Genomic DNA, 18999 nt, shown 5'->3' with positions numbered 1-18999 from the left:
CTGGCCCTAATCATTTTATGAATAATTTACAGAAATAAAAATAAAGGTTTAGTGAAAAAATAATTATATTAGAAATATTAATAATGGTTAAATATAGCAAATATAGGGGTTTTTTTTGTAAATATTTATTTATTTATTTGAAAGTCAGAGTTAGAGAAGGAGAGGCACAGAGAGAGGTCTTCTGTCTGCTGATTCATTCCCCAGTTGGCTGCAATGGATGGAGCTGTGCCAATCTGAAGTCAGGAGCCAGAGCTTCTTTCGGGTCTCCCACTTGGGTGCAGGGGCCCAAGCACTTGGGCCATCTTTTACTGCTTTCCCACACCATAGTAGAGAGCTGGGTTGGTAGTGGAGAAGTTGGGACCAGAAACAGCACCCTTATGGAATGCTGGCATTACAGGAAGCAGCTTTACCCACTACGCCACAGCGCCAGCCCCTGGACTATCTCTTCTTGTAAGGAACAGTTCAATATTCCAAATACAATTCTACTAGGCCCTGGTTTATTACTTGTGGTTCTTCTTGTACTTGTCATGCTTTGTTGTGTGTGTGTGTTTGTGTGTGTAAAATATGTATGCCTACAATTTAAATTTTTAACCATTTTTAATGTATAATTAGGTAGTATTGAGTGCATTCACATTGTTGTATGACCATCATCATCCATCTCTAGAAATTTTTATCTTCCCAAATACAGTACTTCTGAAAATATTGGCAGCTCAAAGTTTTGAAGAGTGGATAGCCATAGTCTTTGGTCTATAATTGCAAAACATTTTATTTTTAGGTTTATAAACACCATTAGAATTAGTCCAGTGAAGTAACGTTTTTTGTTTCTATATTACCTAATTTTTTAATTCACCTTTATATATACTTTAGCATTTGTCTATAGATGAATTATATCAGCATCATAAAAGATCAAATAATACATCATACATTACAAAACAGATGTTTGTTGCAAAATAGTGTCTGATGAAGTCCTTTTTGTTGAATGACTAATTGGACATGAATGTCATCTTTTTTAGTCTTAAAAATATATTGCTCAGGGGCTGGCGCTGTGGCGCAGTGGGTTAACGCCTTGGCCTGAAGCGTCGGTATTCTGTATGGGCGGGCGTTGGTTCAGGACCTGGCTGCTTCACTTCTGAGCCAGCTCTCTGCTATGGCCTGGGAAAGCAGTAGAAGATGGCCCAAGGCCTTGGGCTCCTGCACCTGTGTGGGAGACCCAGAAGAAGCTCCTGGCTTTTGACTTCGAATTGGCACATCTCTGGCCATTGCAGCCAATTGGGGAATGAACCAGCGGACAGAAGACCTTTCTCTCTCTCTCTCTCTCTGTCTCTCTGCCTCTCCTCTCTCTGTGTACCTCTTTCAAATAAATAAATAAATCTTTTAAAAAAATTGCTCACTCATTAACCCTTATTAAAAATTATTCATTGAGGCCGGTGCCACGGCTCACTAGGCTAATCCTCCGCCTTGCGGCGCCGGCACACCGGGTTCTAGTCCTGGTTGGGGCGCCGGATTCTGTCCCGGTTGCCCCTCTTCCAGGCCAGCTCTCTGCTGTGGCCAGGGAGTGCAGTGGAGGATGGCCCAAGTGCTTGGGCCCTGCACCCCATGGGAGACCAGGAAAAGTAACTGGCTCCTGCCATCGGATTGGCGCGGTGCGCTGGTTGCAGCGCGCCGGCCGCGGTGGCCATTGGAGGGTGAACCAACGGCAAAAGGAAGACCTTTCTCTCTGTCTCTCTCTCTCTCACTGTCCACTCCTGCCTGTCAAAAAAAAAAAAAAAAAATTATTCATTGAGAGGGAGATTCACACAATATAAAATTGACCATTTTAAAATTACCAATTTATTTTCATTTAGTTTATTTGCAATATTGTTCAATTATTTTAATCTAGTTCTAGAGTATTTCCAGCATCCCAAGATAAAAATCCTTACCATTAAGCAGTTTGCCATGTTTTTCCCTTCCACCAACCTGTAACAACCATTAATTTGTATTCTGTCTCTGTGGACTTACTGTATACTTCATATAAATGTAATGACACAATATATGTGACCTTTTGTGCTTAACTTCTTTAACATAGTGTAGTATTTTGAGGTTTAGCTAAGTTGTAACATGTATCAACACTTCATTTCTTTTATAACAAAATAGTATTCCAAACATTACATTGTATGTATATAGTAAAATTTGTTTATCCATTCATCCTTTTTTGGATGTGTCCACCTTTTGGTTGTTGTGAATGGTCATGTTTTAAAAATGCATGTGCATATGTTTGAGTACCTGTTTTCAATTCTTTGGGGTTATATACCTAGGACTGGAATTACTGGGTCGTGGTAAGTCTGTATTTAACATTTAAGTTATTTATTTATTTAATTTGAAAGACCGACTGGAAACAGAGACAGAGATCTTGCATCTGCTGTTTCACTACACAAATGCACCTAACAGCCAGAGCTGGGCTAAGCTGAAGCCAGGAACCAGGAAATCAACATGGCAAGGACTCAAGTACTTGAGCCATCATTTGCTGGCTCTTAGGTTATGCATTAGTAGGAAGCTGGAATAGAGAACAGAACCAGGACAGGCACTCCCATATATTTTTTTAATGTTTATTTACTTATTTTTATTTATTTGAAATCAAAGAACTAAGAGCAAGAGATATTCCTTCTGCTGGTTCTTTCCCCAAATGCCTGCAACAGTTGGGGCTGGGCCAAGCTAAAGTCAGGAGCCAGGAACTCCCTCTAGATCTTCCCTGTGGGTGGCAGCGACCCATGTAGTTGAGCCTTCATCTGCTGCCTCTCAGGGTGTGCATAAGCAGGAACCAGAAGTGGGACTAGAACCTGGGATATAGGTGTCCTAAGCGGCAGCTGAACCAACTGTACTATAGTGCCTGCCCGCAGGCACTCCCTTATTAAGCACAAAGCCAAACAGTTGCTCCTATATTTAACTTTTTAAGGACCTGCCAAACTCCCCAGCAGTCATTGGTTCATAAATTTGAGAAAGTTAGTCTAGGATATTGTCATCTCAAGATACATGAGTCTGTTTCAGGCATGGAAAGCCAAGACACTGTGGCAAAAAAAAAAAAAAAAAAAAAAAAGTGACCTAAATGAAAGATCTCTGTGAGTGAGATCCCAGCGGAAAGTATGGGCCATCAAAGAAGGAAGTACTTTTTTCTGAAGGGAGGAGAGAACTTCCACTTTGACTATGGCCTTGTCTAAATAAGATCGGAGTTGACAAACTCAAGAGGCTTCCATAGCCTTGGCAGCTCATGACAAGAACCTCAGGTGATTACTGACATCATAAATAAGAGTGTCAATTGTTAAATCAACAACAGGAGTCACTGTGCACTTACTCCCCATGTAGGATCTCTGTCCTTAATGTGTTGTACTATGTGAATTAACGATATAACTTGTCGCTCCCCCTCTTCGTGGAGGAGCAACACTAAACCCTGCCTAGGCTTCATATCCGAGTCACGGCACCATTATGTCGCTCCCCCTCTTCATGGAGGAACGACACAAAACCCTGCCTAGGCTTCATATCCGAGTCACGGCACCATTATGTCGCTCCCCCTCTTCGTGGAGGAGCAACACTAAACCCTGTCTAGGCTTCATATCCGAGTCACGGCACCATTATGTCACTCCCCCTCTTCGTGGAGGAACGACACAGGACCCTGCGCTGTTCTTTCGTCTGCTCGGCCCTCCCCGGGTTTGCTGCTGGTTCTTCCCGGGTTGGCTACTGTCCCTTCCACCTCCGTGGAAGGGCGGTTCCCCCTGGCCACTTTCCCCACTTCTGCAGGGGAGCGGCACACCACCGGCCGGCTCTCTCGGGGGCTGCACAGGTGTTCCCCTTAGATGTTCCCCTTAGATGTTCCCCTTAGATGTTCCCCTTAGATGTTCCTCTTAGATGTTCCTGGTGCATGCTGTCTCTCTCCTCCTTTATAGTCCTCCTCTGCCAATCCCAACTCGGCTGCCCACACGCCGAGTACGCTGCTCTCCTCCAATCAGGAGCAAGTCCTACAGTTTATTGGCTGAACTGGAGGCAGCTGTGTAGAAGCTGTTTTCTTCTCTCCCAGCGCCATATTGTGGGAGAGCAGATGCATAGAATAAGTCTTAATTCCAGTAACTTAGTCTAGTCCGAGTTGCTCCCCACAATAACTAGTACTCAAACAGTACTTTATACTTTGTGTTTCTGTATGGGTGCAAACTGTTGAAATCTTTACTTAGTATATACTAAATTGATCTTCTGTTATATAAAGATAATTGAAAATGAATCTTGATGTGAATGGGGTGGGAGAGGGAGTGGGAGATGGGATAGTTGTGGGTGGGAGGGAGGTTATGGGGGGAAAAAGCTGCTATAATCCAAAAATTGTACTTTGGTAATTTATATTTATTAAATAAAAATTTTTAAAAATCATAAAAAAAGTGCATGAGTCTGACATTTTATTTTATTATCAGTGATTCTCAGTTGAGAGTATTTCTGCCCTTCCAGGGGTCATTTGCCAATGCTTAGAGACTTTTTTCTTTTTTTAAAGATTTATTTGAATGCTAGCCGGTGGGGAAGGAGATTGAGAGAGAGAGAGAGATATCTTCCATCCTGTCATTGATTCCCCAAATGGCTGCAACTCCTTCCAGGTCTTCCACCTGGGTGGCAGGGGCCCAAGCACCTGGGTCATCCTCTGTTGCTTTCCTGGGCGCAATAGCAGGGAACTGGATTTGAACTGGTGCTAATATGGGATGCTGGCCCCTTGAAGACCGTTTTTTTTTTTTTTTTTTTTTTAATGAGGGTGACTGGGTGGGTACTACTTGCTTCTAGCTCATAGTGGCCAGGGATGCTGTTAAACATCCTCTAATGCACTAGAGCCCCCCCACCCCCGCCCCAACAAAAATCTGAATGTCAGCAGTACCACAGTTAGTAAACCCTTGCTTGTATAAGTAATTTTATTGTCATTATTAGAGACTAGAATGCCTTTGTTTTTTTTTCTTTTTCATTGCATTTACTCTGTGATTTCTAATAGCTGTGAATTTTTTTTTTCCTGTCAGTTTTCCTCCTTTTTGCTGTTATGGATACAAAGTGAAAAATTGTAAATTTTCGAGCCGGCGCCGTGGCTCAATAGGCTAATCCTTCACCTTGCGGCGCCGGCACACCGGGTTCTAGTCCCGGTTGGGGCGCCGGATTCTGTCCCGGTTGCCCCTCTTCCAGGCCAGCTCTCTGCTATGGCCAGGGAGTGCAGTGGAGGATGGCCCAGGTGCTTGGGCCCTGCACCCCATGGGAGACCAGGAAAAGCACCTGGCTCCTGGCTCCTGCCAGGATCAGCGCGGTGCGCCGGCTGCAGCGGCGGCCATTGGAGGGTGAACCAGCGGCAAAAGGAAGACCTTTCTCTCTCTGTCTCTCTCTCTCACTGTCCACTCTGCCTGTCAAAAAAAAAAAAAAAAAAAAAAAAATTGTAAATTTTCAACTTTCAGTGAAAGCTAAAAAATTAGGACTACAACACTGATGTCAGTTTTTTTTGTTGTTAATGAAAGATGAGTCAATGGTTTGGCAAGACGAGAACTGAAGGATAATGTAATTGCTAGAAGTTACTACTGCATTAACAATTCCTATCGTTCTGCTTTCTTGTTTTCTTTTTTTGGCATAGTTGGGAATAATTGATTAAGAAATGATGAAGTAATTTCTTAGGCTGATGAATAGCGAACTTTTAAAATACAAGAAAAATAACTAAGGTTCCATAATATGTCATAGATTTGTTGTATAATGAAGCAATACAATAATTGCACATTGGAATGTAATTCTATTTAAAAATATAAGTAAATTCTTTTTTTTGAAAGAAGACTAGAAATCATAAAATTTCAATCATCAACATTAATGTCCAAAGATGAAAAATACCAGCAAAATTTGGATATTAAGTTAATTACTATGCTCTTGTAGCACTCTGCATGGTAGATCATTACATATTCTCAGAAAATGATTAAAAATTAATTTGAATTTCTATAAGATCTTCAGGAGTTTTGCTCCTTTTAAAAGATTTTGATATAAAATTTTTCTGTTTAATTTTCAAAATAATTTTCTTGTATACTTTTTTTTTAGGAGAGAAAGAAAAATAAACCACAAGGGGAAAATTCTTCTATGTGCTTGAATTAGCAGGATCTTGAGTTAAGAAGAAATTTGTCAGTCTCAATAAATTGAAGCTTAACGCCTGAGAATTGTAGTTATTGACCAGGTGAGGTTTAAGAATATATTTCACTTTTACCTTTTCTTTCAAGATCTGATAGAGAAATATTATGAAAATGTATTATTTTTAACAGCTACCAAATTATGAATATGTGTGATAGCCAGATTTTTTAAACTAGTGGATTTAGAATATTTATTAATATATTTAATTTCCAAATGTTAGTATTTTTATGAAACCTGATTATCTTATCTTAAATGTTTTAATTTGTTAAATATTTTTTTCCTGTTTGCTGAGACATCTAATTTTGCTAAAAACACAAATTTGACCTGCCAGATTTTCTTTCCCTCTGCTCCCCACATTGCTCTTGTATATTCACAGCATCTGGAGCCTATGTAAAGTCATCAGAAACAACACAGGGAGACTAGATAAACTGAACACAGCTGGGAATTGACTTTGGCCTGGAACTTGTGTGTGTGAGAGTGCATACAGATATGTGTGTATGGATATGTGCTCTGATAATTTAGAGTATACTGCTTATTTTTCTCCCCCACTGGTTGTTTGTTAACTTCAAAAGAAAATGTTTTCTTTTTTTGGTAATATTGTAGAGAAATATTCTCAATGTTTTAAAATATACTTGGTAATATATTGAAGAGAACTGTCCTCAGTATTTTTAAATATACAATATTTTGTTGTTCTTTTTATGCTTTTTTTTTCTGACCTTCAAAAAGTGCTGTGTATTGAATGCCAGAGTTGAGTCGAATTTTAGTGGGAATTTGATGGAGATTTTATTTGTAAATATTGCTTTTAGGAGGATAAGTAAAATTTGTAAACAGAAAATTGGTCTGTCAAGTTTCTTTTTAAATATGCTTTTACATTTTAAAAGTGAATTTATCTGTTGTAAATCTTAAAAACATGTTGAGTAAAACAAGCCAGAAGCAAGAAGTATCTGATTGCTTTCATGTCAAATTCAAAAACAATAGCAGTGATCTGTACTGTTAGAGTTGGAATTCCATCTTTGAAAGGGTGGTAGAGACTGGAAGGGGACTTGAGGCATTTCTAAGACGCCGATAATGTTCTGACTAGTAAAATAACACAATAAATTATTAAATTAATTGGTTAGCATTAAATTAGAGTATGAGGATACGTCAGTAGTTCATGGAACCATTGAATTAAAAGGTGTGCTCAATTTTTTGAATCCATACATACACATTTTCCATGAATTTGTTGGTAAACCTCTCATGTAATTTGTAGTAATACTTCATTTTCAAAAGCAAAGTTTAGGAAGAAGGGGATTTTTAAGGCATAGTAGCAATTTTCAAATAGAGAAAAAATTTTAATTTTTAAGTACTTACACTGCTATTAATTTTAACAATTGGACTACTTTTGTGTATTTGAAGCCATTTAAATACATTTGCCATTTCTTCATTTCTTCTGTGAACTTTTCAAGCTTACAAGAATGTCTTCTGAGTTATTCCAAACATTAAAAATAAATCAGATTGACATTTTAAAGTTAATCTTCTTTATTGATTAACTCTGAAATTATAGTTTGAAAATAGAAGTTTCATTTCTCTTCTGAGAAAGGTATATATTTCCACAGCATCTGAAATAATACAAAGTATCTCTATAGGTTCTAGAACACTCTTAGTGCACTTACATGTTTACTCTATAGTATTTCTTTTAGTATAATGAGTTCATTTTTAAAAAGCCTTTGATGCTAATTCAGAGATCCATAATCTGCTCACAATGTCTTTCACATGTAGTTTTGATGATAACTGACAAGCTGTAAGTTAATTAGCACAGAACTTACTAATGAGGATGTTAAAATTTAATTTAAAAGTGAAGATTTTTATTTGTACACTCTGGACAAATTGAAGGAAATTCAATCATACATATGATAAGTATTTCAGGCACTTTTTTCCTCATTCAGGTATTTTATTAGATAACAATAAGAAAATATAATTAACTTAATGATAGCAAAGTTTTGAAAGTATGCTAAGATTGCTTGTCTTTAAAACTGGGGATAACCCAAAACCAAAGCGGTAAAATAAGGTCTGTTAATTAGCATGGAAGACAGCTTCTTGAATTAATATGTGGTGTTAATTAACAGGAAGTCTGATGTTGTGTTGTAATTACCACCAATATTTTTGACATACTGAGTGACTGAAGGTGAATTATATAGATAGCAATTGAGTAAACACTTTTGTGCTTAGGAACGTTTTCCTTTGTTTCTGTTTTCTAGAAATATGGACAGACTTCTTAGACTTGGAGGAGGTATGCCTGGACTGGGCCAGGTTAGTAAATGAATGTGGATATTTCTTTGTATACAAACGATAAGCCTTACTGTAGTTACCCAAAGAGAAAGAAATCCCCCCCAAGAAAATTACCTAACAGTTAACCTTATGGTAAGAACCTTAGCTGATTGCTGGCTTATGTATTACCACACTAAGTAACAGAAAGGAAACATTTTCTGTTATCTTAATTGACTTTTCTTCCAAGGATAAGAAGTATCTCTCTTTGCTTTGTTTAAAATTTTGGGATTTGTGATATTATCAAACTTGTCCTTTAAAATAAACATTCAAAATTCCTTATTTTGGGTTTATAATAATGTGAAAAAATGAACATGGCATACTCTTTGCCAGATACCGGAAACTGCCTCATAGAATATTTGTATGTGCAGTCTTAACATTGATAAATTCCTGTTAAATTATGATATGTGTATGTTTAAGAACAGTATCACTTTTTTTCTTTAAGTTGGATATATATTGTTTCTTCTACATTCTTACTTAAATTCAATGACTTTCAGTTGCTTTAATATTATTTATTTTGATCCAGGTTGTTGGACAGTAGGCATCTAGATTGATTTCTGTGGTAGGATATTGTGTCTGGTTTGAACAAGAAGAATTTCTGCTTCTTTTAAGTTCTGTATTGATTATCTTTCTAGTCATCTATTCACTTAATTAACAAAAAGAGTCTCTTCCTGAGACTTACATGTAATGCAGTATGAACAAGTATGAAAATATTTTTTAACTCACCTTTAGAATCATTTTAAAATTATCAACATTTTAAAGTTATCAGCTTTCCCTCATTTGTGTATCACTTACCAGGGACTTTATCTTATTCATTTATGTAATGAATATTTCCTGTAAAAAACACATTTTTGAGATTCATGAAATTGTTGATGTTTTAGAGGCATTATTATGAGAATTCTTAAATTAGGTTTAACATTGTTTAAGACCAAATTCCTTTTTAAAAAATTGATATATTTCTGTGATTCCATATTATACATTTGAATAGACTTGTTATTTTTTGTTTACTTTTGTTTTCTGAATATTTCTCATGTTTCTATACTGTCAGCTAGTTTCTTCATGATTCTTCATTTTGCAACATTTTATAATCCATTCTCTCAAGTGCCTAGGCCTTTTGGAACTTGACATTTCAAAACTGCTTCCATTCTAGCTTAGCTTCTAGAAATTTTCTAATTTATTCTGATATCAGCAGCATGTTAAAGCATATAAAAATGTCAGAAATGAGCTGAGGTGATATGTAGAAACTAGTTACTACAAAGCTGTGGGTAAAGGTAACACCTTGTTCTTAGAATTTTTCAAAGAAATTTGTTTAAATTTAAATACCAAAACAACTTTCCTTAAACATTAGATGTAACAAATTGTACATCTTAGAAATCCACACTAGAAAATTACTGTACATGAAATATTGGTTTTACTGATCACAAATTAAACTATATCCTATCTCAGTGACCATTACAAGCCTTTGTATTGAACAGAAAACTATATGTTTAACACCTCTTATTGATTTCATATTGTTTAATTGGCCCTATGTTCTCAGCCTATACCCTTATTTGAACTTAAAAAATATTTTGCTTAACTCATTTTATGTATATATTTCATTTCCCCAATTAGATCAAACTTCCAAAGAAATAATTACCAAGTCATTTTTTTTTAGTATTTCCTTTATCAGTTTTCTTTCCTAAATGTTTATTTTGTTTTTGTTCTAGGATAAATTTGACAAGCAAATACTTACAGTATTATTTCTGTGACAAAAATATTAAATGCAATATTTTGAATAAACAGAAATGAAATGTTTAGTAAGACATCAAAGATCTTTGAATCAATAATAGCTATATTAAGTAAGGCATAGTAAATGATAGTTAATAGAATAGGAGATAGAAATTGGTATATCCTCCCCAGTCTCAGTGGGAAATATTACTATCTTACCATTTGATGGAAAAATCATAATTCACATGTAGGAGCAGGTCACTTGCTGGTAAATTCACTTTTAAAACATAGGAATAGATATGAACAGAATACGTAAGGGCTTACTGTTTTCTTAACCTTAAGAGTTGTGTAGACTTTTGTCCTTATTCAAGAATTTATTTCCTTGATCGAAGAATGAGAACCATGAATATTTTATGAGAGAATTTCTTTTTTTAAAAAAGATTTATTTATTTATTTGAAACAGTTATACAGAGAGGCAGGGAGAGGGAGAGGGAGAGGTCTTCCATCAGCTGGTTCACTCCCCAATTGGCCGCGGTGGCCAAAGCTGCACCGATCCGAAGCCAGGAACCAGGAGTTTCTTCTGGGTCTTCCATGTGGATGCAGGAGCCCAAGGACTTGGGCCATCTTCCACTGCTTTCCCAGGCCATAGCAGAGAGCTGGACCAGAAGTGGAGCAGCTGGGACTAGAACTGGTACCCATGTGGGATTTCAGCACTGCATGCGGCAGCTTTACTTGCTACGTCACAGTGCCAGCCCCGAGAGAATTTCTTAAATCATGGTATAGACAGCTCACTTTAATGAATGAAATGTCCAAGACTGTTTTTTCATAACAATGTTTAACACTTGCTGCTCTTTTGGCTTAAAGACTCTATTGAGTGTGCAGTTCTGATGGTAGCTCAAAGTTAGCATCATACTTCACAGTTAAAGGATCGGTTCTGTATAAGGTTGCCCTTGCATCTTATGCAAGCTGCCTTTCAGATGTCCCAGTCCACATATACTTTTGACTGATTGGCTATAAATGTGGATGTTCCCACATTCCCCTCAGGTTTGGTAATTCACTACAACAACTCACAGAACTCGAAGAAGTACTTGTTAGTATGATTACAGTTTTGTTGTCAGGGATACAGATCAGAGGGATCAGTCAAATGAAGAAACACATAAGAGAAGGCCTGGCTTGAGATGGAGAGCGTGTCCTCTCCTCAGGGAATAAGGCAGTCAACCTTCCTGAACATTAGTGTGTCCACCAACTAGGAAGCTCTTCCTGCTTTGGTGTCAAATTTTTATTTAGTGTTAGATAGACTTAATTGATTTAAATCATTGACCATATTATTGGGTTCAGTGTCCAACCTCTCTTCCCTCCCTGGAAATGGGCCTAGCTGTAAGTCTCAACCCTCTAATCACATGGTTTGTTAGTCTTTATGGTGACAAGCCCCCATCCTGAAACTAAGTAGGGACTCACCATGAACCACTTGTTGGTATAACAATGATATTCCTATCAATAAAAAAATTCCAATAGTTTTTGAATCTTTCTGTTAGAAACAGTATAAAGCCCAAATTATTATACAACAAAGATTTTCATTGTTTTTAACCTTGACTACATTATTTGTGTGGAAATAGTTAAATATTATCTGACTTTTTCTTTTTAAATTTAATTATTTGTTTGAGAGGCAGGTGGACAGAGATTGAAAGTGCCAATCTGCTGGGTTGCTCCTCAGATACCTGCTATGGCGTGGGCTGGGTCAGGTTGAAGTTGGGAGCCCTAAATTCAGCCCAGGTTTCCTGTTTGTTGCCAGTGACCCAACTACTTGAGCCACCAACTACTGCCCTCCAGAGGGTGTCTTGGTGGGAAGCTGGAATTGGGGGCAGACCTGGAGTTTGAAACTAAAGAATTTGAGATGTGGGCATTCCAAGCAGTATCTTAAGAGCTAAGCCAAATATCCTCCCCTGAATTTTTATTATACCATTATTTGTATTCTGCTTCCTAGAGACATGATCCAATATTTAGGCAGAATAGCCAGCCTTAAATTTAACCTAGGAGAAGTAAGAAGCAGTATTCTTTGTGCTAATTTGTCATATTTTCAAAATGGAGGCATTCACAGTAATATAGGAATATTGGTATTATGATCCAGTTGATTCTGACATTTCATATATTAGAGGTCTTGTGGTCTTGGTTGGTTTGGGGTGGCAAGAGGGAGGGAGGATATAAAATAGCAGTAACATGTTAAAGAAGAACCTATAAATTGTCAAAGTTTTCTTTCATTCTAGTTTGCCAGCTTTCTCTGAATAGGAGGTGACTGTTCTTTCTTCCAAAGCTAATCCTTCTACTTACTCTCTGGTCCTGTCTTCTTGTAAACTTTGCTTATTCCAGCTGACCCATTCTTTGCCTACAAAGATACTTAAATCTTAAGTATTCAGAAGCAAAATTCCACTGGATCGTGCCATTAAATAATTTCTTCCATTTGTTTCTATAACTCCTAAAATAACAACTTCATATATCACACTTACTTATCTCCATTCACTGTCATGAGTATATTGTGGCCTCCTCTTCCATTACTGTTTTGGCATTGCTGAAATTGTCAAGGCTATTGACTTCTTTTTATTTCTTACTTAATTGGACTTCAATGTTCCAAACCAACTATCCTAAAACTTTGTATTCCATTATCTTTTATCTTGCCTCCTTTTTCCTAGTTCTCTACTATTGTACTCAGATACACAAAACAAAGCCTTTTTAGTATTGTATTTAAAGATTTTATTAATTTATTTGAAAGGCAGAGAGAGAAAGAGAGAGAGATCAGTCGATCTTCCATCCACTGGTTCATTCCCCAAATGGTTGTAGTGGCTAGAGCTGGGCCAATCCAAAGCCAGGAGCCAGGAGCTTCTTCTGTGTCTCCCACCTGGGTACAGGGGCCCAAGTACCTGGGCTGTCTTCTGCTGCTTTCTCAGGCATGTTAGCAGGGAGCTGGATCAGAAGTGGAGCAGCAAGGACCTGAACTGGTGCCAATATGGGATACTGGCAACTCAGGCAGCAGCTTTGCCTGATATGCCACAGTGCTGGTATCTAGTGTTGTATTTTTAAATGTTAGTACTTGAATAGTAGTAGGTTAAAAATAATGAAATGTTTCAATCCTCTATTTCAATATAACTTATGGGTATTTTGGAACAGAAATAGATGTGCTAGCACTATTAAAATTTATATTTTTTAATTTACTTAACTGTAATTTACTTAGCTGCTTATAAACTTAAAATTGCTAAAAGATGTGAGTTGATTATATTAAAAGCACTTATTGCAGTAATTTGAGTCCTTTATGACCTTTATAACAATCCCACCCTAAATCTTTGCAGCTAAACTGTTTCCAAGAGCAGTGAAGATAGAGCCCAAGAAATGGGAATATTTAAATAAAATTTCATCTCTAAAAGTTCTACTTTAAGTGTGTGGGTACATGTAGTTTTGAAAACAGTATATGTAGGCTTAAAAGTAGATGCAGCTTAAGTAAGATGTCGGTAGCTCTTATTACCTTGTCTTCAGTTTTAATAGAATTTCAATTAGGCCAGTATTTTTAGTTTCTTTGTGTCAGGTGTTATAGGGAATATCAAGATGAATAAGAACATCAGTATTAACCCAGGGGCCTCATATTCTTGTACACACACACGTGATGCTATTTTAAGTGTTTGGTGCATTAATTGCTTTGAATGAATGAAAACTAAGTGTTTATAGTAAACTGTTATTTGTAAGTATAGGGGAGGTATATTTGACTTCTTCGTACATAGTGGAAAAATGAGAGTAAATTGAGAAGATGATGTTTGAGTTAAGTTTTAAAATATATGCCAAGGAAAATTCTGAAAGACCAGAGAATAGACTAGGTAAGAGGAAATACTGGGAAAGAAGCTGGTAAAAAAAAAAATTAGGTGTAGGGGCTGGTGCTGGGGCGCAGTAGGTTTATACCCTGGTCTGAAGTGCCGGCATCCCATATGGGAGCCTGTTCAAGACCTGGCTGCTCATCTTCCAATCCAGCTCTCTGCTATGGCCTGGGAGAGCAGCAGACGATGGCTCAAGTCTTTGGGCCGCTGCACCCGCGTGAGAGACCCAGAGGAAGCTCCTGTCTCCTGGCTTCAGATCGGCACAGCTCTGGCCATTGAGGTCAATTGGGGAGTGAATCATCGGATGGAAGACACCCCACCTCCCCGCCCCACCTCTCTTCTCTCTGTAACTCTGACTTTCAAATGACTAAATAAATGAATCTTTAACAAAAAGTTAGAAGTAAATTATGAAAGGTGTTGACTACTCCATAGTTGTTACATGCAGTTTCATAAAAATTCTTTTTCTGGTGAAATTGTGAGATGATTTGATCCATATTTTTGAAAATAATTCTGGTGTAGTTTGGAGAATAGTTAGATGGGGAAGACATAGGCAAATCAAGTTATCAATTATATCAAATGCTTATGACTTTTCTACCTTTTAGGCATATAGTAGGATTATACATTGCCATCATCTTTGAAGTTAGTCTTACCACGATGTTGCCTTGACCAAAATGTTTTTGGAAGTTAGCAGGTCACTTTTAAGAACCAGTGTGTGCTTTGCTTGCCATAGAAAGGACGCATAGAAATGGAGCCTCTTTTAGTTGAATCCTAGAGTGAAAGTGACATAGCCTGCAAATTTTAAAAGAGTCTGAAATCCTGTGATTTTTTTCTTTGTATGAAATACCCTTGTTTGGTCTCCAATTTTTAAAACACACATTGTAGGTCAAACAAAGCACAATGCAGGCCTATATTACTTAATAAGGTATCAGTTTATATCTTTCTGATGTGGACCATAGTAATTTCAGGAGGCAAAGGAAAGGGAAAGTACTGTTGGTGACAGATCCAATAAGGCTTTCTGAATGTAGTGAGATATAACTTACATTTTGAAGAGTTATTGCAGATGGCTATATGTCTTTTTCTTTCTTCAGTTTTTAAAATTTATTTTTGTTTATTTGAAAGGCAGAATGACAGAACTTCCCTTCACTGATTCACCCCAGAATGCAAGCAACCACTGGGTCTGGGCTGGGCTGGAACCAGGAACATGGGTCTCACATGTGGGTGGCAGGGATCCAGGTACTTGAGTCATTATCTACTGATTCCTAGGGTGCCCATCAGCAGGAAGCTGAGTTGGAATTAGAAGTAATACTTGATCCCAGGCAGTCCAGTGTGAAATAGGTGTAAACTAAGAAGCTGTTAACCCACTGTGCCACCATGATTGCCACAGCTGGTTAGTTTTTTTTTTTTTTTTTTTAAGATTTATTTATTTATTTGAGAGTCAGAGTTACACAGAGAGAGGAGAGACAGAGAGAGAGAGATGTCTTCCGTCCGCTGATTCACTCCCCAGTTGGCCACAACAGCCGGAGCTGCGCTGATCCGAAGCCAGGAGCCAGGAGCTTCTTCTGGGTCTCCCACACGGGTGCAGGGGCCCAAGTACTTGGGCCATCTTCTACTGCTTTCCCAGGCCATAGCAGAGAGCTGGATCGGAAGTGGAGCACCCGGGTCTCGAACCAGCGCCCACATGGGATGCTGGTGCTCAGGCCAGGGCATTAACCCGCTGTGCTACAGTGCCAGCCCTGTGGTTAGGTTTTCAAAATAAATTTTGCTAGGCTGATATTGTGACATAGAGAGTTAAGCTGCCACCTTCAGTGCTGGCATCCAGTATGGCACCTGTTTGAGTCCTGTCTGCTCTACTTCAATCCAGCTCCCTGCTAATGGCCTGGGAAAAACAGTAGAAGATGACCCAAGAAAACCCAGAAGAGGTTCCTGACTCCTGGCTTCAGACTGGCCCAGCTCCGGCCACTGGGGAGTGAAAGATTTTATTTATATATTTGAGAGGTCTTCCAACCATAGGTTCACTCCCTAAATGGCAACAATGGCCAGAGCTGGGCTGATCCGAAGCCAGGAGTCAGGAGTGTCTTCTGGGTCTCCCACATGGGTGCAGGTGACCAAAGACTTGGACCATCTTCTACTGCTTTTCCAGGCTATAACAGAGAGCAGGAACAGAAGTGTAGTGGCCAGGACTTGAACTGGTACCTGTATGGGATACCAGTACTGTAGGAGACAGTTTTACCTGCTACGCCACAGCGCCTGCCTCATCTACCTTTCAAATAAATAATAAATTTTTAAAAAATTTCATGAATTGAGTATGATAAATAATTTGCTATAATTGCTAAATGTTAATAACCATTTTTCTAGTTTCTTATTGCTGGTTTTGGAATGGAAATGTGTTTCACCTTTTGATCTAAAGTTTTGTGGACAGGATTACCTTAAATAGCAAGGAAAAATGACAGAAATAAATGAAATACCACCATTTTCATCCATGAGGAGTCCTGATACCACATGACAGTTCTTGCTAATTAACAATAAATTCAACTTAGTTCCTGTGAAAATGCCAATCAGAATCTTATGGAATTAGGCAAACTTATTGTAAAATTCACATGAGGAAAAAAAATCAAGAATAGCAAAGGAATTCCTAAGAAAGAAAAGTTCTACCAGATTTCAAAATATGATTTTTTTTTGACGGAGTGGACAGCAAGAGAGAGAGAGAGAAAGGTCTTCCTTTTCTGTTGGTTCACCCCGCAATGGCCGCTACGGCTGGCGCACCGCGCTGATCCGAAGCCAGGAGCCAGGTGTTTCTGGTCTCCCATGGGGTGCAGGGCCCAAGCACGTGGGCCATCCTCCACTGCCTTCTCGGGCCACAGCAGAGAGCTGGACAGGGAGAGGAGCAACTGGGACAGAATCCGGCGCCCCGACTGGGACTAGAACCTGGGGTGCCGGTGCTGCAGGCGGAGGATTAGCCTATTGAGCTGTGGCGCCGGCCCAAAATATGATTTTATGCATTATGACTCAAATAGTATTATACTATTTCAGAGATAGGTAGATTGGTATAATTGTATAGAAAGCCCAGGTATAGACCTAAGCATATGTGGTAATTTGTTTTGTAATATACATGACTTTAAAACTTAGATGGGGTGGGGGCAGCACTGTGGTGTAGTGGGTAAAAGCTGCCACTTGCAGTGCTGGGATCCTATGGGTGCCGGTTCAAGTCTCAGCTGCTCTACTTCCAATCCAGCTCCCTGCTGTGGCCTGGGAACGCAATAGAAGATGGCCCAAGTCTTTGCGCCCCTGCACCCGTTTGGGAGACCTGTAAGAATCTCCTGGCTCTTGGCTTGAGATCTGTATAGCTCCAGATGTTGCAGCCATCTGGGAGTGGAAAACCTTTCTCTCTGCCTCTGTCTTTCTGTAATTCTGCCTTTCAAATAAATAAATAAATCTTTAAGGGAAAAAAAAGACTTAGTTGGGAAAGAGAGGGCTGCTAATTAAATGATGTTGAAGCAAGTGGCTTTCAATATGAGAGAAAACTAAAATTAGATACCTATCTTGGTGTCAGCACTGTGGTGTAGGAGGTTAAGTCTCTGCCTTCAGTGCTGGCATCCTGTATGGGCTCTGGTTCAAGTCCTGGCTGCTCTATTTCACTTCTAGCTCCCTGCTAGTATGCCTGGAAAAGCAATGGAAGATGGCCCAAGTGCTTGGACCCCTGTACCCAAGTGGGAGCCCCAGAAGAAGCTGTTTGCTCCTGGCTTTGGCCTGGCCCTGTCCAGGCCTTTGTGACCATTTGGAGAGTGAACCAGCAGATGGAAGATTCTCCCTCTCTCTCTCCCTCCCTCTCCCTCTCCCTCTCCCTTTCTCTCTCTCTCTATCTCTGCCTTTTAATAGGTAAATAGGTCTTAAAAAAAAAAAAAGGAATATAGTTCTTCACAAAAAAAAGTTCCCTACCTTAGTCTATATACAAAAATATATATATAGAAAGGATGAAGATCTAAATACAAATCTTTGTAATTTCCAAATACACACCCATTAGGATGGCTGTTATCTAAAACAAAATAACAAGTATTGTTGAAGATTGAAGAAGTTAGAATGTTTGTGCATTGATGGTAGGAATATAAAGTTGTACAGCCAGTGTGGAAGAGTATGGTGGTTCCTCAAAAGCATAAACATAGAATTATTGTGTGACTCAGCAATTCTGCTTCTGGGTATATACCCAGAATAATTGAAAGCAATCATTTCAACAGATAATAAGGTGCTTAGAGTAGTCAGATCCACAGAAGTAGAATGGTGATTTCCAGGGGCTAGAGAGAAAGGATAGTGAGGGGTTACTGTTTAATGGGTATAAAATTTCAGTTTTGGAGGAAGAAAAAAGTTCCAGAGGTGAATGGTTGTGATGGTTTCTCAACAATGTGAGTGTTTCTAATGTATCAAATTGTTCACTTAAAAATATCTAAAATGGGGCAGGTATTTGCATTTGGTGTAATGTTTAATATGTTGCTTGTTACTTTGGATTCCCTATCATACTGCATGTGTTGAATCCTGTCTACGCTTCTTGTCCAAGTTTCCTGCTAATATCTACCTGGGAGGTAGCGGACAGTGGTTCAAGTACCTGGGCCTCTGCCATCCCTGTAGGAGACCTGGATTGAGTTCCTATCTCCTGACTTCATTCTGGCCCACAGCTGGCTGTTATAGGCATTGTGGGAGTGAACCAGTGGTTGGAAGATCTTCGTCCTTGTCTCTCTGCTCTTTAAATAAAATGAAAATAAATAAAAATTTTACAAATAGTTAAAATGGCAAATTCTTTGTGATATTTTCCCCAAAAAAGGACAATGAAAAATTTGATATTAATAATACCTATCTCAGATGGTTCTTTTAATATTCTCTAACATGTGACCATTTCAGCTATACATTAGATACCTCCTTTTATTCCAATTTTGTTATGGAAGAAAATTTAAGGTCTTTAAAATCTCAAGACAGGGAGTAACTACTCAGAAGA

The 18999-nt window shown here is 38.5% G+C and overlaps 1 protein-coding gene across 2 annotated transcripts in view; it reads left to right on the top strand.

Annotated features, from left to right (window-relative positions):
• Window positions 1-18999, top strand: part of PSMD14 (proteasome 26S subunit, non-ATPase 14) — a 109695-nt gene that overhangs the window by 4737 nt on the left and 85959 nt on the right. Inside the window, exons 2-3 of one of the 2 annotated variants that reach the window (XM_051849541.3) lie at window positions 6061-6193; window positions 8385-8436. In XM_051849541.3, coding sequence (XP_051705501.1) covers window positions 8389-8436 — 48 coding nt within the window. In that variant the 5' untranslated portion in view covers window positions 6061-6193; window positions 8385-8388. The remainder of the gene's footprint in view (window positions 1-6060; window positions 6194-8384; window positions 8437-18999) is intronic. The other variant, XM_051849542.3, reaches the window with a different exon arrangement.

This window comes from Oryctolagus cuniculus, chromosome 3 (genome assembly GCF_051225735.1).
Source record: "Oryctolagus cuniculus isolate XC-2025 breed Fujian yellow rabbit chromosome 3, ASM5122573v1, whole genome shotgun sequence".
In the NCBI taxonomy this organism is placed as follows: domain Eukaryota; kingdom Metazoa; phylum Chordata; class Mammalia; order Lagomorpha; family Leporidae; genus Oryctolagus; species Oryctolagus cuniculus.
The sequence above is the reverse complement of the archived record's forward strand: the minus strand, read 5'-3'. Positions and strand labels throughout refer to the sequence as shown.